Below are 22,949 nucleotides of genomic sequence, written 5' to 3'. Positions count from 1 at the left end.
TCAATAGCTTGGAGCAAGCATTGCCGTGGTAGGAGAGGAGGAAGATGGTGCACACCAAAGTGGTGGCTTAAAAGAAGAGCAATTGGCTTTGCAACAATGGTATTGCCAATTGTGCTTAGTCTTGGTAAGCACAGATAGCTACAGCACCAGTAACTTCGTGTCTGTGTCCAGTATACACTTTGTTGGAATTTCATTAGCTTCACTCTTGAGTGGTTGTGTTCAAGGCTACCAGGACTTAGTTTCTGATTTCAACCTGTTTTCCAATGTACAAAGGACTCTTTCGCTTTTGTTACATTTATGATCCTAATTTGTTATTTACAGTATTTCAAATTGGACTGTCTCTTCATACCCCGTCATTCCCTATTTGCAGACAAGACCATATGTCAGTTCTTTGGCCACAGTGAAAGAGAAACTGAGAGACACCAAGAATCTGGGGCAGGTTAAAGGATTTTGCTCATTCTCTAATCCTGATTTATTATAGGGCCAGGTTTCACCTGTAGTGCTTCAGCCTTCTCAAACAGCCTCAGGTTCCAGAGCAGAGAGAAATGATGGGCCGCTTTGGCTAGGAAGGTAGACAGCCACTAGGATTAGTTGTTGCCCATCCCTGCAGGTGCAGCTCAGTACTGTGGGGGAAGAGTTTGTTTCACTCCCTTTTATTGTTTCACTCTAGTCAGAAATCGAGGACGATGGTAACATCCAATCACAATCTCCTCTTACCTTTAGACAATAGACAAATTTCTCCTCAATTGATATAGAGAGATATACGCATATAACATGATTTTTGAGCAAAAGCAACTTTTAAGAGGGGACAGTATAACAAATAGAAGGAACTGACCCAGCCTCTTTGGCACACCTGACATTAAGAACCATAATCAGGGCTGGGCGCAGTGGCTTAAGCCTGTAATCCCAGCACTTTGGGAGGCCAAGGCGGGTGGATCACGAGGCCAACAGATCGAGACCATCCCGGTCAACATGGTGAAACCGCGTCTCTACTAAAAATACAAAAAATTAGCTGGGCATGGTGGCGCGTGCCTGTAATCCCAGCTACTCAGGAGGTTGAGACAGAATTGCCTGAATCCAGGAGGCAGAGGTTGCAGTGAGCCGAAATCGCACCATTGCACTCCAGCCTGGGTAACAAGAGTGAAACTCCGTCTCAAAAAAAAAAAGAGAACCATAATCACAGCCTGTTAATCTCATCTGTTTCCTTTGAGAAAGGAAAATCTTTCAGACATTGTCAGAAGGTCTTAGGCTCGTGTAGGGGATTTTCTCCGGTGGGTTCCATGACATCTGTATATGGTTTCAGAAAAGTCCATTGACACTGACACTTTCTAATACTGTTAGTTCTTCTCAAAGCCATTTGCATGAAAGTGATTTATGTTCATCTTATGTTAGCATTAGACTGTGAGCTCCCTGAAGGCAGAATTCAGATATTACTTATTTGTATGTGCTCAGAAGCCTGCATAGTTCCTGGAATGTTGCCAGGTATAGCAAAAACCAAAGAAAACTTATTTGTTGTTTGTCTGAAATTCAAGTTTAACTGGGTGTCCTGTATTTTTTCTGGCAAGCCTATTCCTGGCACATAGCTAACTTCAATAAATATTGCTGAGTGAGAATATGAATGAATGACTAGCACAGTACCAACAAATGGAGAAATAAACTGGTAAAAACTTCAGTCGGCCACATGAAAGACACTCATCTAAATGATGCCTAACAATCACAGAACAACACACTGTGTCTGGTTAACAGTCTACCTTTTAAAATCGGACTGTCTGGCTTTGATTGGAGATGCATTTCTATCCATGCTTTGTCAGCCCCTTTTACTCAGTGTCCACATGGGAGGAATACTAATCTCCTGGGAATGAAGATGTTTTGTTCCAACAATTTCACATCTTAATTCCACACATTTCTGATTTCATGTTTGTTTAATTGTTTATTCGTGTGTGCCAGTTGTACAAGATAATTGATTTTGGAGGGTATATGGGTTTCAGTCATTCTGAAGTACAGTCATCTCTGCATCTTCCTTTAAAACTGCCAAAATTGTGCTTTTACTCCAGCTGAACCCTAGGGTTTTGGGTAAAGTCATTCACTCTGATGATTGATTTTGGAGGGCATATGGGTTTCAGTCATTCTGAAGTACAGTCATCTCTGCATCTTCCTTTAAAACTGCCAAAATTGTGCTTTTACTCCAGCTGAACCCTAGGGTTTTGGGTAAAGTCATTCACTCTGATGATACCATCAGGACCAATTCTGTTTGGAAAAAGGTTTATCTGCAGTTAGTTCATTGACAGTTAATCTTAAGAAAGACAATGTACAAACAATTCTCTCATTTCAAATTCTGCTGTTGATCTTTTTTCTCTTAATTTTGTTTTTTCTGAGTCAGGCTCTGGCTCTGTCATCCAGGCTGGAGTAAGTGGTGCAATCTTGGCTCACTGCAACCTCTACCTCCTGGGCTCAAGCCATCCTCCCAATTAAATGGTACAGGCACACGCCACCACACCCAGCTAATTTTTGTATTTTTAGTAAAGACCAGGTTTCACCATATTGCTCAGGCTGGTCTTGAACTCCTGAGCTCAAGCCATCCACCCATCCTAGGATTACAGGTGTGAGCCACCATGCCTGGCCTCTTTTTCTCTTAACCCTTGACTGCCTGCTGCTGCTCCTCATCATCATCATCCTCCTCTTCCTCCTCCTCCTCCACTGCTGTTCCACTGGTCAAAGCAGAGCATGAGTCAGAGTTACTAGGGAGGCTTATAAAGACAGAGATTCCTAGGCCCCACCCCTAGAGTTTATGATTCCATAGGTCCAGCGTGTAGCCTGCAATTCTGCATTTCTAACATGTTCTCAGGTGCTGCTGCTGTCACTACTGCTAGTCTCAGTAGCACTCAAAGAATTATTGTCCTATATAATTCTTTTTCTTCCTCTTCTCCTTCCCTTTTCCCTTTTGTTTCAGATCCATATTTCGTGTTCCTCACAATACTTTTCTGTTCCCAGAGCAATATAATATAATAATCTCACTCTATCTTGAGCTGTTAGATTTGTTATCCTGGTATTCTTTCACCTCTCCTTTGTAAAAGTTAACTTACACATCCTGCTCAATGTAGTTTAGCATCCTGCTGACGTGTGAAGCAGAGATCTCACCAAGCATTTTGGCAATATACGTGTAGAGAAACCGGAACGTGCTGAAAGGTATCCGGGGTGGCCCACCATCGTGGTCACATAAGACCTCACACAGTAACGTGAGAGTGTCTGTGATAGTCTATAAAAGTTAGATAAAATGAGGAGAAGTTACCCTTCCAGGCAATAGTCCTGAGATCTGTTTAGATACAAGAAAGAAAACAAAAATACTGCTTTTATAAAATGAGGTGGGAACAATTTAAGATTCTAGAAAGCTTGAAATTTTTACATTGAAATGTCACTAATTCATTCTAAAAAATATTAAGTATTGGGTGTCTTTATTTTTTTCTCTCCTTTCTTTGTTGGAAGACTACTCAAGGAATTAAATTTATAAATTCCTAAGTACTTTAAGATATTTGTTACTTTAGTCCAAATAAACTCACACTAAAGGAGGGAAGTTGATTTGCATTCTATATAATTAGAATTATTTCTTATTATTACCCCCCAATCTTATCACTAAAGGGCTGAGATAAATAGTCTAGCCTATATACTGCAGCAAGATACTTGTGGCAACGCCACAGTAGAGGAGAAGAAGGTAAGAAAGAGAAGGGTAATTTCCCCAGGAAGATAGAGTCCCAGGAAGATACTGGAAAAATGGTCTTCAGCATCAAGATAAATGTTCTTCTAAAACATACGGGTCTATCTAAATAGAATCACCTAGTGCCTTATTTTATATTGCATAATACTAACCCTTTTATTGCTGGGGAAATACTGGTAGACAATGAGTGCCAGGAATTTTAATAAAAGAGTTACTACAGATGCAAACCCTCCTTACAGTGAAACTTGAACATTAAAAGGTCATGCTCAGAACTAATCTCATGTTTTTAAATAAACCCACCCTTGGAATAAATTTTACAGGTGAAACAGTTGTGAAATGAAGGTCAGCATATAGATCTTGGTGGTTTACTGAAATTGAAGATGTACAGATCGTCCTGACACACACTCTTCCAGGAATCAGTGAAAGAGCAGGCCTGAGTGGTGACTCAGGTGTGACTGGGTGAATGAAAAAGCAGCTGCTGTATCTTCCCACATGATTGCTAGAGGAGACTTGTCCTGCCTTAGCAGTAGATGTTTGCTCTTCTCCTCTCATCCACTCCCAGAATAGAATGATTGCCTAGATGGCGCTTCTCTAACTGTGGTGTGTAATAATTATTAATTTTTAATGAGTTAATATTTAAATTTTGTTGATTTGCATTTAATAAGCATGGTAATTTTATAAATAGATTATTCAGTAAACCACATGATGTCAAAAAAATGGGGAGTTTGCAGCAGGCCACCTTCCTTTCCTCTCCCCTGCCCCTGGGGGTCCTCTCATGGAAAGTGTTGTGTAACACTGCATCTTCTAGGCACTTCCACCTAATTGAGAGCGGGTGAGAGGGCAGGCTTGGAGCTAAGTAGTATGTATGAGGCTGTCTGGGAGGATGGTAAGTCATGCATGTGAGACGAGGTCAGCGGGAGAATGGTTTGGAGCAGATTTGGAAGCACACTCCGAACTTCATTATTTCCACCCAGCTCACCCTCTCTGTTTCTGTTAAAAAAAAAAAATCTGCACACCTAGTGCTTTGTTCTGTTGCCCTGTCCCATGGGGTCCTGGTATGGGCTGAAGTGTTCACCCTAAAATTCATATGTTGAAACCTTAACCCCAGAATCTGAGAATGTGATTGTATTTGAAAATCTGACCTTTAAAAAGATAGGTTAAAATGAAGTCAGTAGTGTCTTTATATGAAGAAGAGTTAGGACATGAAGAGAGAGCCACCAGACATGTAGGCACAGAGGGAAACAGTTCGAGAAGCTGGCCAGTTTTAAGCCAAGGAGAAACACCTCCAAAGAAAGCGATCCTGCTGACAGCTTGTTCTCAGAACTTTTTTTTTTTTTTTTTTTTTTTGAGACAGAGTTTCGCTCTTGTTACCCAGGCTGGAGTGCAATGGCGCAATCTCGGCTCACTGCAACCTCCGCCTCCTGGGTTCAGGCAATTCTCCTGCCTCAGCCTCCCGAGTAGCTGAGATTACAGGTGTGCGCCACCATGCCCAGCTAATTTTTTGTATTTATAGTAGAGATGGGGTTTCACCATGTTGACCAGGATGGTCTTGATCTCTTGATCTCGTGATCCACCCACCTCAGTCTCCCAAAGTGCTGGGATTACAGGCTTGAGCCACTGTGCCCGGCCATTCTCAGAACTTCTGTGCTCCAGCACTGTGAGACGGCAAATTTCTGTTGTTTAAGCCACCAAGTCATGGCAGCCCTAACAAACTAACATAGGTGCTTTCTCAATGCTAAACATTATCATCTTTTATTGATTATTCAAACAACAAACCTTCAAATTCTATTGCTCTCATAAGATTTTTAAATTTTTAAGATTTAATAAATGGATGAGTGGATAAATAACTCTTTGGACTGGAGGTATTTAGTAAACTGACATAAATCTAAAGTAAACAGATCTTCATTCTCCTGCACAATATTTTTTTGGAATCCACTTCACAGAGGTAGTCTTTGAGCATCTTGCGAGCTTCATTTTCAAAGTCAGAGGTGAAAGCCTTGAAATGTGAATCACTGGCCTACAAAATATGTCATTCCTTCCAGTGAACATGATTATTTGCTACATATGTGGTCTCTTCCTTTTTAATCAGTTCAGTGGAATAGGAGGTGGCATAGACCAGTCCAGAGGAAGGAGTGCTGAAGGGAAGAGGAATACAGGTCTGCATGCCATTGCATTCTCAATAATGTCTGTCAGACCCAGAGAGCTAAAGAAGAGTAAATGTGCCTATTACCTATCAGAGTAAAAAATTCCTGCCACTAGACTCTTCTACAAGGAACAAACTGGCTTTTCTAGATGGCACAGAGATCCTGTCTTGCTGTTGAATTGGCAAAGGAAAGAGAAATTCTGAGCTTGCCTCTAAGGATATATGAATTGACTAGGAGGCAACATCTCCACCAAATGGTGACCCCTGACTTAGTCTCAGCTATAACAAAATACCTTAGACTGGGTAATGTACAAACAACAGAAATTTATTGCTTACAGTTTTGAAGTCTGGAAACTCCAAGACCAAGGTGCCAGCAGATTTGCTGTCTGGTGAGGGCCTGTTTCTCATAAATGATGTTTTCTATGTGTCCTCACTTGGTGGAGGGGGAACTTGATTTATAAAGGCACTTCCCATTTATGCGGCTCCACCCTCATGACCTAATCAGCTCCCAGAGGCCCTATTTTTAAGGCCATCACCTTGGAAGTTGAGATTCCAACATATGAATTTTGAGGGGACACAAACATTGAGACCATACCACTGACCAGCCCCACATTTAAGATCCCAGAAATAGTCCAATGTGATGCAAATAAATATAATGATTACTGGTTTTGTAGGGCACCCTTTATTTACAGACTTAACTTCCAGGCTGACTTTACTTCTAGGGGTTCTTTTTTTTGGATGGAGTTTCGTTCTTGTAGCCCAGGTGGGAGTACAATGGCATGATCTCGGCTCACTGCAACCTCTACCTCCCGGGTTCAAGTGATTCTCCTGCCTCAACCTCCTGAGTACCTGGGATTACAGGCATGCACTACCACACCTGGCCAATTTTTTGTATTTTTAGTAGAGATGGTGTTTCTCCATGTTGGTCAGGCTGGTCTCAAATTCCCAACCTCAGGTGATCAACCCCCCTCGACCTCCTAAAGTGCTGGGATTACAGGCATGAGCCACTGTGCCCTGCCACTTCTAGGGGTTCTTTGACATGGGGATGATGAGGAGCAAAGTCAGATATCTCAAGGCCTATTGGAATTGGAAGAGCTCACTGTTATTCAGAGGTAGGCCTTAGGGTATCTCAAAGGAAGCAGAGAAGCAGGGATAGAATCACAATGTCAGAGGTAGAAGAACCTCATGTAACATTTAATCCCACCTCCCTGTTTTAGAAGAAAAGTAAAAAGATGCAATTCACCTCATGGTTTCCCCATTCCAGTCTGGGAGACAGTTACATCAGAGGAAACCTAGCATCTACACAGTGGGCTAAGCAGAGGGAGGGTTGGAAATTGACTTTCCAAAGTCACTCTTTGTTACTGTGAGGTATGAGGATAAGGGAAGGATTCAGACACATCACTAACTGGTCAGGGCTGTGAAGTAAACCACCAGAGCCAGGGAGCAGATAGGTGAGCCTGGCAGAGACTCAAGGAGGCCGCCAACACCACTGAGAACTGAAATGAGCTGGTGGGGGAGGCATCGTCAGGTTTTCACCAATCTGGGAGAGATGAGACCAAAAACTTAAGCTGCAAGCAGTGAGCGACAAAACAGATGGGCACTGCCAAGGAGACCAGAGATGCCAGAGAAGACTGAGGATGTGGGAAACCCTTCACTCGACTGCTCTGTGGTCCTAGAGTCACCTCTCTCTGTCTACATTCAGCTGCCATCTTGGAGAAGAGAGCACGGTGAAGAAAAACCTGAGACATTGGGAAATTTACCTTTAGGCTGTTTCAGTTACTGCATTAGACTAAAGTTTCAGGACTGGACTGAATTTATTTATTTTCTTATTTGACCCTTTGTGGGTGAGGTAGATCAAGAAGATCAGAATTAACTACAGATAAAATTTTAAAGGTACATTTCCCCTAAAACGTCTCCAAATGTGCTGTGAAAAAATCTGTAACCCTGTGAGAATTTAATAAAATATGTCCACTTTTTTATCTTCCCATTTGTGGTTTTCCCCAGTCCCGATTGAAAACTCACAGGCCTCTGCTGCTTCCTTTCCTTTCCTCCTTGGAGGATAGTGATTTATTCAGTATATAAATGCTATAAAGGACAATGAAGAAAAAAAGAGCCACAAATGTACTCTTGTTATTCCTCTCTAAAGAAATGATTATGATGAAGGCTGTAGGGGAATCTATAGGAAAAGTTGGGCTACAAGATTTCTGCTAAATTTTCTCAGGAACAAACTGTCAAATATGCAATCCAAGCATATTTGAGAACAAGATGATGTTTAGAAATGCTGAATGATTCCAACTACATTTTTATACCATTATAAAAATTGGTTTTGGCAGAGATAATTACTTTCTCAATAATTTTTAAACTTGTGTGTATCTCAGGGATTCCTTTACAAAAACATGTTTTTGATTGATTTTGTTATTTTAACAATGTCTAACGATATAAGTCCACATCTAAGATACCCAGGCTTTAAATGTCTGTACATATAAACTGATTTCAGCACATTTTGCTTCAAAACAGTAAAATGGCTTTTCCAATATCAAACAAGTCAAATTTGGAAAAGGCGTGAACCTGTATGAACATCCTGCATCCATGGAGATGTCATGACTAAATTCAGAAATAGTCTCATCTCTCCTGTTTTTGCTTCCTTATGTCTGAGTTTTGCATCCAATTCTGTTTATTACACAGTAGCTTTCTATAAGATTGTACCCCTTTTAAAAAGTGTCTATTAATGTATATTCTAGGTGTCTGGAAGTCTTCTTCTACAGCTGGCTCTTGGTTGTCTCTGGGAATATGAATGGAGGGAGTGGAGTTAAAAGACATCTGAGGGCAAAAAGTCTAAAAAAATGAAAAAACAAAACAAAAGCTAAAACAAAGAAAAAAAGACATCTGAGGGCAATATTAATAAATAATCCAAAAGTTACACTGTAGTCAGTTCTCCCCAGAGCCTGATGATAGTGTTTCCCTCTCTCTCTCCTCCTTCTAAACACTGCTTCTGCCTGATGAGCACTGAAATGACTTTGATTTAGAAAGAAGGACAAGATGAGAAGAGGCGTGTTTATCATCAGCTCTGGAGAGTAGACCGTGTGTACAGATGCACTGCCCTTCCAGGCCCAGAGGGAGTTTTCCCCTTCAGGAACAAAAATCAGTCAGGCCAACTTACAACTCCCAGAGCACTGGAAGTGAGGGCTAAAAACTTCAGCCACTCGATCTCCTCCGTGAAGCGACCCATGTTCATCACACTCTTAAACAGATGTGTTGGGAGATTCAGCGCCTTCCACGTCTGGGCCAGCTCATCTGCACGGACGATCAGTCTGCCGGCAACCTGCAGGGCAGGGGACAGACACAACACAGAGGATGTGGGAGAAGTTGAGGCAAGACCCTGGGGAACACCCTGCCCCCAGGCCAGGTCCACATCTCCCAGCACATGGCAAGGGGCAGGAAAGGGGTGATAGGAAGGCACAAGATAGCTCTGTGTGGCAGTTATCTTTGCAAATCCTAGTGCTGATACATAATTTATTAATTTTTAAACTTTAGGTGTTAGAATTATGCAAAAGATATACATTTATATGATATTTTAATTTTCCTGTGATGCTTTTATCTCTTACTGTATTCCTAAATTGTTTTATTCCTTATATGACAGGTAGAACAGCCTGAAAACAAAACCAAGAGGTAGAGTGCTTACCTGAGACCACTAACTAATGGTAAAACCACAACAAGACATAGGTCTCTTTCTTTCCGATTGCGCTGAGTTCTTAGCTCTAGACCTCAAGTGCATCCCTCATGCTTTTCCAGCAGCGATATGGGGTATGTGGCTGACCCGCGGGGATCTGGTCTGGATGCCTTTTATTGCTCGATTCCAGGTACTTTATAGCTCTGTCATGTTCACTGCACAAGGTACTTGGTGGATAAAGGGCAGGAGGGTGAGTGGCTGTTGGCCACCAATGTAATAAGGGCACAGATGCCCCAATGACGTGCTCCAACAGCTTTCCTGACCCTCTGATTCTAGTGAAATGTTAAGCCTCTGGGACTAAGCAGTTAGCCAAGCTAGTCCTAAATCACTCCAAACCTCTCTGTCCTGGATCATAAAGCAGGGTATGGTGATGCTCAACCATATTTCCTGGGAATTGGCCAAACCACAAACTTTCTCAAGCCGGACCCTCCTCATGCATCCATTCAACAGGCAGCTCCTAGGATGATGTGGCTGTGAAGAGTCTCACAGCCTCTCCCTAAAAGCTAAAAACTATGTCTGGACCTGGGATAGCTGGGGAGCTAAAATATGCCCTTCCCTGAACTGTGACTGGCATCATATCTTGGTCTTGATCAGGAAGGGAGACACTGTCGAGTGACTGAGGACCTATAACCAGAGAGATGGGATTAGCATTGCATTGAACCCCTGTACATTCTGCCAGCTTCAAGGAAATCTGGGATGACCCCACCAGCGACTCAGCCGACAGCCTATTTCAAAATTATTCCCATTTCTCTAAGGGAAGATTTACTTTCAGTCCATGGTTTAGTGTATTTTATGCTGGTTCTAAGCGGTCAGCTGACTGGCAGAACAACAGTGGGCTTTCGTCTGTACCCACCCAGCCTCAACACTGTCCCTACATTCCCCTCAATGCTGCAGCAGGGCCCTTACCTGACAATGCAGGATCTTTAAAAGCTCCGGTGTTAATTGTGTCCAGTTACCGACTTGCTCAGACTGCTCTCTCACCGGAGGACTCTCTCCACGGCACAGGGCCCCAAAATAACTACAAGAAAAAAAGTCAGAGAGTAGGAGGAGCATCCTGTATGCCAGTGGCCTCTGGCTGTTCTAGCAATCCTTCCCCCTTTTTCTGAGGGAAGGAGGTAGAGAAGGAACCCTCGTTGTGTGGCTTCTATGTGTCAGTGTGTTTAGTTCATTTACATCTGGGAAAAGCCTAAATATGTTAATTTCCACTTAGGGCATAGAGAATTCTTTGAGAATACAAAGCTTTGTTCTTCTCTAAGGATGAGGAAGAACCAAAGGTTTGGGTATGCAATTCCTGGAGCATATTGGGGTCAAGTTTTTTTTCCAGTCATTTCTGAGTGTTTTGTACACACAAATAGATAGTATATTACATATGTATACGTAACCTTGGGAAGAGAAGTTGGAAGATAACTAAAGTAATGTACATAAGAACGGGGAAGACAGCACAGGAATGGTGGCGAGAGCCTGTAATCCAGTGACTCTGGAGGCTGAGGTTGGAGGACCACTTGAGCCCAGGAGTTTGAGGCTGCTGCAAACTGTAATTGTGTCACTACACTCCAGCCTGGGTGACACAGTGAGGCCTCCATCTCTGAAGAAACAAAAAAGGAGGGAAGAGGAAGAGATGGAAGTGTCCTAGGGGTGAATAAGGAAGGGTTTCTGGCTGGAGATGGTGAGACTCAGGGCTTCAAGAGGGAAGGGAGAAGGGTTGGCAGGGCACTGTGCGAGGCTCAGGAGAGAAGACAAGCCAAAGAAGGTTTGAGATGATCTTAAGTTATGTGGGGCCTGTGAAAGAAAACTGTTTATCTTCTCTCAAAATTTTCAGTCAAATATGCCTGCTCCTCAATATTTTGTGGAGTGGACTTTGTTTTGGGGCAATGTGGAACAAGTACTGAATTCTGTTCAGCATTGAGATAAGATGAAAAGAGGCTGCCTGCAGCAGGGAACAGACGTGAGCCGTTGACATGGGTCACCAGTACTGTATGGCAGGGTCTGTCTCCATCAAAAGCCTGGTTATTGACGATCCGTGAACCACAAATGTTTTGTGTTATAACACATGCCCACCAGAGGACAAATAAGTACATGTTCTGCCGATGGCTGATCACAGGTTTCTTCGTTGACAACACATATGTAGGGAAATTCTTACTTGCAATGAATTAAATGCATATTTTGTCTTGGAAATACTTTGTAGAGTTTTATTCTCTGAAATGCTACAGGTTTTAAGTAAGTCACCTAAAACCATCTGAGAGGTGCTTTTCATGTCTGTATAGAATGGAGGGGCTCTTAGGTCATGCTCTCCTTTTTCATTGTGTTTAAACTACAAATGAAGTTTTCATAGATGTCTAAAAAATGTATAGCACATGATACAATATGCGGGCAAGCAGGCTACAATAGTGGAATTCCTTCTTACATCAATGTCAGGGACAATACTAAGCAATTGTTTACTATAAAACAGCAGCACAAGAACAAGGAAATGGATTTGAAACTAATGGATAAGATAAAGTCTGTCTATCTGACTATGCCAAAATAAATTAGTCTTCTGATGCTAAAGTTCAATCTTAGAGGCAATATATAAAATTTAGAAAGGAAAACTAAACAGGGCTCATTACTAGGCAAAGCAACCCCCAGTTATGTTTCTTTTTATGAGCACCACTGGCTTGTTTTCCTTCTAATTGCAAAGCTGCATCCTAATCCAACCCAGGAACACAACAGCGCTGGCTCAGAGACTCTGAAAGGCCCCTCTAAGGTGACATTTTGTGTCTTCTCAAAGGTGTCCACACTTTCTCCCTACCATCTGCGCAGTGCACCCACTCACAACCTCAGGCTGAGGGCATCTTCGCTTCCCCAACTCACTGGCTTTCTCTCGACAGCCTCCCTTACTCTCCCTTTCCCACTGAAACCCTACTAAGCAGGGATTCATCAAACAGTAAAAACAGCCTGAAAATGGTCCGTGAGGTCTAGTGATCTTCCTACTACTATCTCAAGTCCTCATTCCCCAGTTTCAAGCAAGCAAGTTTGTCTAAGAAGCAGTTTCACAGCTGAGAGGCTTTCTGTGCAAAGCTGCTTCAAGCCAGGCCTGTAGCAACTGTTGTGTAAGCTCCATCTACTAAGCAACCTTTGGAGGTCTCTCCTGAAAGGAGGCACCCAGGTTTGAGGCACACTGTTTCCAGCCATGCCTGAGGACCTCAAAACTCTGCTTGGCCTTTCTCCAGAATGCAACGTGTACTGTGCGAACATCTTGATGTTGGCAGAACAAATCACTTGACAGAAACACTAAATAACCATAATTTCCTCAAAGACAAGATTCAAAGTGTCTTTGGCTGGGTCCAAGTATAACAGCAGGAGAAGAAACGTCTCCTTAAAAGGGTGAACTAGCTGGACTAGTCCCACCCAATCCACCTAGCACTGCCTTCCCTTCCCAGGCTTCACTGCTGCCATCCAGTGGTGAGAGGAGAATGAAGAAAGGGCAGATTAAGCTTTGGAGATTCCAGCGCTTCTTTCCACCGGGACTGGGAAAAGGAGAGCAGGGAGGAGGTGGGTGTGCATATGCTGGAGTGAAACCAGTCATATAACTCTTGCTGCTTGCCCCAGGACACGGCATATTGACCTGGCGTCCTACTGCTCAATCTGGCTTGCTTAGAGGAGGCATCCCATCCTCACCCAGTTAGATGTAGTGGATTTTAAAGCATCAAAGCAATGCAAGACCTAAAACCCACAAAGATGATACCAGTTAGTCCCAATCCCAGGCTGCAGCCATGACAACCTCCACGGTTGTCCAGGACCTTTTCTCCTGGCCGGTCCTCTAAGGGGTGAAGGAGAGAAAGGAGCACTTACTCGACCCCAAACTGGAGGAGGTCCTCCGGCTGCGCCAGGATGACGGCTCTGGCAAACTTCTTCAGCATTTCTGGCAGCTCCAGCGGGATGCACCTTTGCTCATCTGTCTGAGCCATTTTCTTTTATTTGGAGGAAAAGGAGGATACCATAATGATTAATTTTAGACTTTGCAAAGCATTAGAAAAGTTATAACAGTGATATAACCACTAAATCTATAGAGGAAAAAATGAATTTTTTAAAAACACAAACAAAAAACCTTAATCAAAAAGAAGGCAATAAAGGAGCAGAGAAAACAGGAAAAGTGGACAAATAACATGGTAGAAAATAATGCATACATATCAGTAATCACAATAAAAATATACGGGTTTAAATGTGCCAGTTTAAATACAGGTCTAGGTACGCCTGAAAAAACAAAGACACAGAAAGATTCGAGGTAAAAAGGGTATAAATAAGTAAATAATAACCAAAAAAGTTAAGGTGACATACTAATACCAAGCAAAAGATACTTTAAGGCAAAATGCACAATTAGGAATAAAGAGGGTCACTACAGCATGATGAAAGCTGTAATTGTTAAGACAATAGCAACAGTTCTCAATGAGTAATGCCACAGACATCCCTGTGGAGGAGTCTCACCATGTAGGTGGAAAAGCAATATATTGTTTATGGAGACAGATGTATAATATTATGAAAAAGAGTAAGGAGTGATAAATACAAGTTCAGAATGGTGGTTACCCCTGGAGGAGGAGGGAGAGGGATGTCATCAGGGAGATACAAGGGTCTCGGGACTAGTCGTAATGTTCTGTATTTTAAGCTGGATGGTTGCTGTCTAGATGTTTATTATTTTTGTACATATACTTACATCGTTTATCTAATTTTGTAGGTATGAAATATTTCATAATTTAAAAAGTTACTCTTTTGTTTCTGATGACTTTTCAACCCATTTTATCTGTCAAAGAGCAGTGCTTTATTTGCTCATATTGTCTGCACATATGTAAATATATATTCTTTGACTGTGTTAGAAATACGTAACATTTGCCATTTTAACCATTTTGAGTGTATAGTTCAGTGGCATTAAGTACATTCACATTGTTGTGCAACCATGACCACCATCCATCTCCAGACCTTCATCTTCACCAGCTGAAACTCTGTACCCGTTAAGTACTAACTTCCTATTCTCCTTCCCCACAGTTCCTGGCAACCACCATTCTTCTAGCTCCATGAATTTGACTACTCTACCATATAGAATCATATGGCATACAGTATTTGTCCTTTTGTGTGTGGTTTATTTCACTTAGCACAATGTCTTCAAGGTTCATTCATGTGATAGCATGTGTCAGAATTTCCTTTTTCTTCTGATCCATCATCAGATGCGTTATCCATTGCACCCCTGGTCCTGAGCTGAGAATTTCTTCGTTCTTAAGCTAAATAATATTTTGTTAGATGTACCACATTTTATCCATTTACAGGTCAATGGACATTTGGATCGTTTCCACCTTTTAGCTATTGTGAATAATGCTGCTATGAACATAGGTGTACAAATGTGTTCAAGTCCTTGCTTTAAATCGTGTTGGGTATATATACACCCAGAAGTGGAATGGATGGATCATATGGTACTTGTATTTTGAGTTTTTGAGGAACTACCATACTGTTTTCCACAGTGGCTGCACCATTTTCTGTGTCCATGTATTTTGGCAGGATCTTTTAGTTGTTGTGCAATTGTTTAATTTCTCTCCTGGAGTCTCAGATAATCTCATGTAAATGAAAAGATGCCCCAATCCTAATTAAAACACCTTCCATGACAACAATAACAAAGTTAACCCTTGGTCATATAACCTTGCTTATGTATCATGCTAGTGTTACCTCTTGAAAGCATGAGTTCTACATGTTGATTATTTAACAAATGAATAGGCAGGCACCACTTTTGACTTAACTTAGCCATGCTCATATTTCAAAGATTTCCCCCATGTTCACCTCATCGTCCACAATTCTAGGGACACATGGCTTATTTACAGACTGGCATGTTAACTATGTCCCATAAAGTTGCACATGATTCCCTGATTTGGAGATGTGGTGTACACACTTGGGGGTAACCTTAGCTCTGTCTTATATAAGTGTTTGAGAGTCTTTATTAAGAGTAAGTGTCATAATACCCTACACCATTTTCATATTTTACTTGTCCTTCCCACTTTTTTTTTTTTTTAATGGAGTTTCCCTCTGTCACCCAGGCTGGAATGCAATGGTATGATCTTGGCTCACTGCAGCCTCCACCTCCTGGATTCAAGCAATTCTGCCTCAGCTTTCTGAGTATCTGGGACTACAGATGCATGCTGCCACACCTGGCTAGTTTTTGTATTTTTACTAGAGATGAGTTTTCATCATGTTGGTCAGGCTGATTTCATTGTAGCATTCCCATGATTCAGAGATTCAAAACATACAAACAAGGGCTCTGAGGGGTGAATCCACCATAGTTTCCAATATAAGATTAGGGCTATGTTTCTCTTGAGTTTCCACTACCATTCCTGATGATATTCAACACTGCACTGGCCTTTTCCAAAACAAAACACAGAGCTGCTATCCTTCACAGTTAGTTATGGCATAACATCCAGAGGGCAGATGAAGCTATAGTGAAGAAGCACTCTTGACTGTGAGGCTGGAGTCCAGGATTTTGTCTTTGGGTCTCTTTTTGACTAATCATGTGATCCTTAGGAAATCATTAATCCAACAAAACCTATGTGTTTTATTGGAATTGTGCTGAATACTGGGATATCTAAATAAATAAGTCACACACTCTGCTTCATGGAGCTCACAGTCTAGTGGAAGAGAGTGACAGGAAAATCAGTAATTCAAATAAGGCATAATAAGTGTCAAGAAGCCTACGCTAGATATAGAAGAACACAAGAAAAACTCTTGGATGAGGTATCTAACATCTGGAGGCAAGAAAAACTCTTGGATGAGGTATCTAACATCTGGAGGTAGGAGGAGGTCAGAAAATACTTTTCAGAGAGTGGTGATATCCAAACTGAGACCTGGAAAAACCTGGTTTGTTCATTGCTGTATTCAAGCACCCAGAAGAGTGCCAGGTACAAGGTAGGTATTCAATAAGCATATGCTTGCTTATGAGAGTAAGAAGCTAATTCCACGTAGCTAGAAGGACTTAGGCAAAGATGTGTAGCTGTCAGAAATGTGACGAGTTCAGGGAACTGTAATTACGGAGTTCTAAAGTGGGAAAAGCAGGAGTGGTTGGGCCTAAGGTTGGAAATACAGCTAAATACAGCTCCAGGCTTGGGCTTTGGAACTTTTTCTTGAAGGCAATGGGGAGCCACTAGAAATTTTAAGTACAAGAGTCCCACAATCAGTGTTAGCTTGAGGGGCCAGTTATCAAGTTTTGCCTCTCAGCTCCAAATTCACATTGTATTGCCTCCTCTGCAACAATTGAACTAGGTCCTTTAACATTTTTCCCTTGCCAGCCACCTCAATGATAAGCTTTGTTAGTACAGGGCACTGGAAGGACTGGAGGAGGAAGAGGTTTCTCTTGGGAATTTAGGGGTGTTCTTCTTGCTAGGATCCAGAACTTGTAGTTTCTCTCGCGCTAAGGTTCTGTGGCACACAGCTTTTCCAGCATCTGGTTCATGCAGTGTGTGATCTTCTGAGTACCCAACTGCTGCGGTACACAGCGGCCAACAGTGCTCCGTGGCTAGCAGTGTACCCGGCACCTCTTGGGTAGCTCTGTAGCTGAGTGCTGCCAGTGAGTCACCTTTGTGTGAGTGGTTTCTCTGGTGTTTCAGAGAGTAAATTTTGCCTGCCTGGCACCTCAGCAATTTCTCTGCTCCCCAGTCAGCTGTGGCCATATCCTCTGCACCAAGCTCTGGGAAAGGTTTCCTCCTTGGGTGATCTTCTTAGCGGGAGGGATTGCTCCTTATATCTGTGATTCCCGTATATTTTAGATCTCTTCTGACATATTAACCAATCCTTCATTACTCCACTCCCGTCATTAACAATTCTTTTTTTTTTTAACCAGGAGAAGCTAATCTTTCAGGATCAAACAATTCTTTATATTGAGGTTGTTAAAATTACTATATGCTCAAAAATTACTGTATGATTTATTTCTCTTTGTTGAACTCTGAAACATAGGTTGACTGACAGCTGTGTGGCTGGGCTGAAGAGAGGGTGGTGAACCTTCAGGCAGGGAGCCAGATTAGGAGAATGTGGCAGCACTTTTGACAACTCTCAGGAGCTTCACTGCCTTGAAAAGTAGTTGTCATAGAGAGAGATAGAAGAGACAGGTATTTAAGAGATAGGATCTATAGGATTTAGTAACTATGTAGGGAGGAGGAGGAAGAGAAGGTAGAGGAGGAGAAGAAAAAGAAAGTAGAGGAGAAGGAGGAGGCGGTGAAGGACAGAAGTGTCTAGAGTGACTATCAGTTTTCAAGCTTGGATGACTGGGTGCACGGTACTGCCACCCTTGTAGAAATGGAAAACATTGAAGTGGGGCCAGGTCAAATTATCCTCCCATGTTCCCATTTACTTTCAGGAGTTCCATGCAGTTTTGAGTCATGAAGAATTGGAATCATAGATTCTCTAAGTTAAAGAGGCACCAAAGCCCAGCTTTTCTGCCTTTAGGCAATATTGGCCACTTGTTCACCTCAAAGAAGTGGGAGAAAGATCCATTCTAAACATTCCTCAATTCTAACATTTCGTAAAGTTCTTTTCCATTTTTAAATCTATTGGATGGTAGGCCTTCTTCAGTTACACAGGGCTCATCCATACCCCCAACTCTTCCAATTCAATAAATTTCCTCTTAAGTGGAACCTACATACCTCCCAATGTGAAACGACAGGCCAACATATACCTGCCAAGTGCTGAAAATAGACTATAGTCTTGTTTCTGGAATCTCTCACTCGGTTTTATTGGTATGGGCTAAACAGGGCTTCTGTTTCATAAATGAAAGTCTCCAGTTACATGAATGAAAGGCTCCAGGCCGGAATTTTAGAGGCAGTTTCTATGAGCGGCACTTGGAACCAAGCACCAGGCAGCTGCACATCCCTGTTTGGGTTTGGGATGCGGCTGCTCTTGTTTGGAATGCATTCTCCCCCTCTTAACAGGTTAATTCTTCCTCTGGAGGTCTGCACAGCCTTCCCTGACCACCCTCAGTTCCACTGCACATACCCTACAGAGCATCACTTACCTATTGTTGGTGTGATTCTTTCAGTAACATGTGCCTCCCCCAGTAAACTCCACGGCAGGAAGGGTCAGTTTTTGCTTGTGACACCCTCCCAATGCCTAGCCCAGTGCCTGGAACTCAGTGTTCAATAGATACTAGTAAAAATGAACGTGTGACAGCAGTCTATGAAGTGCTAGCTATAAAAGGTATCAGTGATAGTAGTCTCGGTACGCCTAGGTATGAAGTGCTAGCTATCAAAGGTATCAGTGATAGTAGTCTAGGTACGCCTAGGTATGAAGTGCTAGGTATGCCCACTGGTCCTCATGACAATTCCCCCAAAGCTATTTCTATATCCATGTTTCTGATGAATAGGCAGAGGTGTGGCTCCTCCGTGAAGGGCTCTGTTTCCAGACTCGAGTCTCCCAACCAGAGTCCTCCGGTTAAGAAACCATATAATAGCATTCTGGGTACAAAATACGCACACAATTGGACCAGAAAGCCATAATCCCCCCCAGTCACATTCTCTTAAAGATCTCCTTGCCTTCCCTCCCCCTGCTCTGAAACAGGGAGAGGCTTAGAATCCAGGGGCGTCGGGTAAGACTCCTCTCTCAAACCCGCTCAGGGCCCTGCCCTCCCTCCACTTCCCCTCCGGGGTGGCTACCTCAGGCTCGCTCCCAAACCGGCTGTCTGGCTTGAGGGGACACCTGCGCTTGGCCTCAAGGGAGAGATGTGGGGAGAGATCCAGTGCCTACCACCCTTGGCAGAAGACCAGTAGAAGCTAGGCGGGGAGGGCAACAGCGGCGGGGGGCAGGGAACAGCAGCGGCGGGGTACGACGGCCGTTAGCGTTAGGACCGTTAGCGCTCCGCCTTCTCCTGGCAACCCCCGCACGGGCTCCGCTGCCAGGTCTCCGGGGGCGCGCCGGGTGTGACGTCACAGAGCCGCCCCGCCCCCTCAGCAGAGGCGCGTTCCCAGGGTCGTCACGGAGCCGCCCCGCCCCCTCAGCAGAGGCGCGTTCCCAGGGTCGTCACGGAGCCGCCCCGCCCCCTCAGCAGAGGCGCATTCTCAGGGTCGCGCTAGGGCGCTGCTGGGGAAGCGGAAAGCTGCTCTGGGCTTTGCTGGTGGTGGAAGGACCAGATGGCCTGGAGGGTGAAGGATAGGGGTGGGGGCGTTAGGAAACCCGGGCTGGGGGCGTTCGGGGTGGGGCGGAATGTGTAGCCATAGACTGTGAGCTTCTGTAGATGAGAGAGGGGAAGTGGAGCTTAACTTGATCTTTTGGCTTGTGGAAAGTGGACAGGTGAGAAGTCCTCGAGAATCATAGTAACAAAGACTTCTTAAAACGCGTTTTTTGGTGCCAGGAATTGTTCTGATTGCATTACACACATGAACTCATTTCGTCCTTACTGTCTCCCACGAGGCAAGTACTATTGTTATCCCCATTTTTACAGATGAGGGAACTGAGCGCAGAGAGGTTAAACTTGTCCAAGATGACAGTCAGCAAGTGATAGAGTCAGGATTTGAACCTGGGTTGCGTGATCCCAGATTCCTCACTCTTGATGGTAAGTAAGGGGGATGGAGTGGGAAGGAACAGAGCCTGAGATACCTCCTGGGAACAACAGGGAAAGACAGAAAATATTTACTGGGTAGAATGTGGTCACTGTGCTGGGCACTTTTACCAACATGATGAGAAAGTCTCACAGTAACTCTGAAGGTAGGCATTGCCTTCCTTTTAGAAACAAAAAGCAGGCTCAAGGCTTCGAGTAATTTTGCCTGTGATCAAACAGCTAGCAGTAGGGCCCAGGACCCAGCCTGGCTCCAGGGCTTCTGATTTCAAGACTGGGGTGTGTGTGTGTTTCTGAGACAGGGTCTCGCTCTGTCACTCAGGCTCAAGTGCAATGGGATGATCATGGCTCACTGCAGCCTCAACCTCCCAGGTCTAAGCAGTCCTCCCACCTCAGCCTCCCAAGTAGTTGAGACTACAGGTGCATGCCACCATGCCAGGCTAATTTCTATATTATATTTTTATAAATGGGATTTTGCCATGTTGCCCAGTCTGGTCTTGAACCCCTGGGCTCAAGTGATCCACCTGTGTTGGTCTACCAAAGTATTGCGATTACAGGTGTGAGTCACTGCACCCGGCCTCAGGACTGTTCTTTTTAAGCACCCAAGGAGACAAGAAAAGCCCCATCTTTCTTTGCTACAACTCTTGTCACTTCACACCCATTTTAAAGGTGCCCATTGCATCATCTAATCCTTCAGTCCTTTTATACAACAGTATGTATTAGTCTAAATCAATTAGTTCACCCAGGGCCTTCAAAGCTTTTTCTGGTTGTGAGATGAAAGCCTTTGTCTCTCCTTAAAGCAATTTTAAGCATCAGTGAACAAGTGGGGGAAGTAGATTTTTGGTTTATGCATGCAGAAAGCTTTTCACAGCCTGCTGCTATTCATTTGTAAAGAGGCCACTCTGCTGGCATTTGTCAAAATCCTGCAGTCCTTGCACACCTGGAGAATCCTGGATGATACGGGGATGGCCACTGTCCACAGGCAAGATCTGGGGTTGAAGAAATTCTAGTCACTGACTCTCAACTGCCTTTCTGAGACCTCTGTGGAGGGGCTGCCAGGTGCTGGTGTAGGCACCTGACCAACAGGGTGTGCCTTAGGATAGGAGGGAGAGGCTGGAGGCCTGAGGGCTGCAGGTGTATCTTCCAGGATAACAAGAATGCTCTGGCCACTGGGGTCTGTTCTGTGTATGCACATGGGACGAAGGTGTGCCAGTCTATTGCTGCTTTCATGCAGAGTAAATAATATCGACAGGAATGAATAATAATGATCTTTGGGCAGAATGGGTTTTCAGACAAAGCACTAGCAGCAGGAGATAGAAGATGAAATAAAATAGAATGTTAGTGTAGCAGGTTAAACACAAGGGAGGAATTTCATGACACTGTCTGACTGAGGTGGTTTGAGTAAGAGACCAGGTTGAGAGGCATAGGTTAGATCATCCTGGATCTATCAGCCAATGAATATAACAGATACAATCAAGAGAATAAAATTATGTTGATTGTATCCTGAAATGATAATGACACAATTCAAGAAAGTTTCTTCTAAAACAGAGGTTAAGAGTAGGAAAGGGAGGAGCACATAGACGTTACAGGTAGTGGTCTAGCTCTTGGGGTGCATGGTGGTTGCATGGGTGTTTATTATATTTCAGTAAAAAAAAACCTGTCTTAAATACTACAATAAAATCTTTTATCAAGTAGGTTACATTGTTTTCTGCTATTTTCTTGTACAAGTGAAAATTGACTATATCCTTTCTCATCATTTCCTTTTTTTCTACTAGATAATTCCCATCAGCATACAAACATTTTCCTCTTCACCGTTGACCCATTTCTCTGCTTCCCTTTATTGCAAAGTTCTTTAAAAAGAGTTGCCCATGCCTGTCATCTCTAATTTCTCTCTTCCAAATCTCTTTTGAATCTACTTGAAACAGGCTTTCATCCCCATCACTCCACTGAAATGACTTGTGTCTGGGTCCTCAATTACATGCTGTTAAATACAACATCATCTCTCAGCCTCAGCTCAACCTATCAGCAGCATTTGACTCTGTTGATAACTTTCGAATAATTGAAACACTTCCATTCCTTGGATTCTAGGATGTCACACTCTTGGTTTTTCTCCTTCCTCACTGGCTGTTCTTTCTCAGTCTCTTTTGCTTGTTCTTCCTCCTCTCCCTGACATTTTGATCTTGGAGTGCCCCAGGATTTACACTTGGACTTCTCTATCTATATGCACTCTCTTTTTGATCTCATCCAGTCTCATGTTTTGGATATCAACTTTATGTCTTCAGCCCTAATTCTTTCCTAAACACCACAATATAACATCCAAGTGTCTACTTCGCACCATCGCATGTCTAATAGGCTTTTCAGGCTGAATACCCCACTAGTGTACTCCAAGATTCCTCTCCAAACCAGCTCCTCCAGGCTTCCCTGCAGCAGCAAATGACAACTGTAAATTCCAGTTGCTCAGGCTAAAAAACCTTGGCCTTATCCTGGGCTGCTTTTTCTCCCACACCTTAAATCCAATCAGAGCAAATGCTATTGGCTCTATCTCCAAAATGCATTCAGAATTAGAGCACTTCTCTCCACTTCCATCACCTTGGTCCAAGCAAACCTCATCTCTCACCTGGACCATTACAGTGGCTTCCTAACCCATCTCCTGTTTCTGCCCTTTTCCCTGCTGTGGCCTGTTCTTACCACAGCTGCCTGATCACTTTTTTGGAAACCTAAGACTGATCATGTCATTCGTCTATTTAGAACTCTCAGTGGCTCCCACCTTATGTGAGTAAAAGTGAAAGTAACCCACAAGCCCTTAAACTCTCTG

At 43.3% G+C, this 22,949-nt stretch overlaps 1 protein-coding gene across 6 annotated transcripts; it reads right to left on the bottom strand.

The window, feature by feature from the left end:
* Positions 1 to 1,910: 1,910 nt before the first annotated feature.
* Positions 1,911 to 19,449, bottom strand: ROPN1 (rhophilin associated tail protein 1). Of its 6 annotated transcripts, none has more exons than XM_078351924.1 (7): positions 19,236 to 19,449; positions 18,599 to 18,729; positions 13,414 to 13,532; positions 10,492 to 10,603; positions 9,016 to 9,177; positions 3,084 to 3,256; positions 1,911 to 2,247 (listed from the first exon to the last, which is right to left on the bottom strand). In XM_078351924.1, the coding sequence occupies exons 3-7, from the start codon at positions 13,527 to 13,529 to the stop codon at positions 2,181 to 2,183; spliced, it is 630 nt and encodes a 209-aa protein (XP_078208050.1). In that variant the 5' UTR covers positions 13,530 to 13,532; positions 18,599 to 18,729; positions 19,236 to 19,449; the 3' UTR covers positions 1,911 to 2,180. The 6 variants fall into 6 exon arrangements, with proteins under 6 accessions (XP_078208050.1, XP_078208051.1, XP_054101998.1 ...); XM_078351925.1 differs by having other exon boundaries at positions 19,327 to 19,449; XM_054246023.2 differs by having other exon boundaries at positions 18,599 to 19,449.
* Positions 19,450 to 22,949: the final 3,500 nt, after the last annotated feature.

This window comes from Callithrix jacchus, chromosome 15 (genome assembly GCF_049354715.1).
Source record: "Callithrix jacchus isolate 240 chromosome 15, calJac240_pri, whole genome shotgun sequence".
Lineage (NCBI taxonomy): Eukaryota > Metazoa > Chordata > Mammalia > Primates > Cebidae > Callithrix > Callithrix jacchus.
Note: the sequence above shows the minus strand (reverse complement) of the source record. Positions and strands in the feature narration are given on the sequence as shown.

Excerpts from the sequence above, each read along its gene's own strand:
- ROPN1 (XM_054246023.2), bottom strand. The coding sequence starts at position 13,529 with ATGGCTCAGACAGATGAGCAAAGGTGCATCCCGCTGGAGCTGCCAGAA. Across the intron at positions 3,257-9,015 it reads CTTCCAGTGCTCTGGGAGTT|ACTATCACAGACACTCTCAC; the intron begins GTAAGTTGGCCT and ends TAACTTTTATAG. Across the intron at positions 2,248-3,083 it reads AACTACATTGAGCAGGATGT|AATTGGTCCTGATGGTATCA; the intron begins GTAAGTTAACTT and ends TTTTCCAAACAG.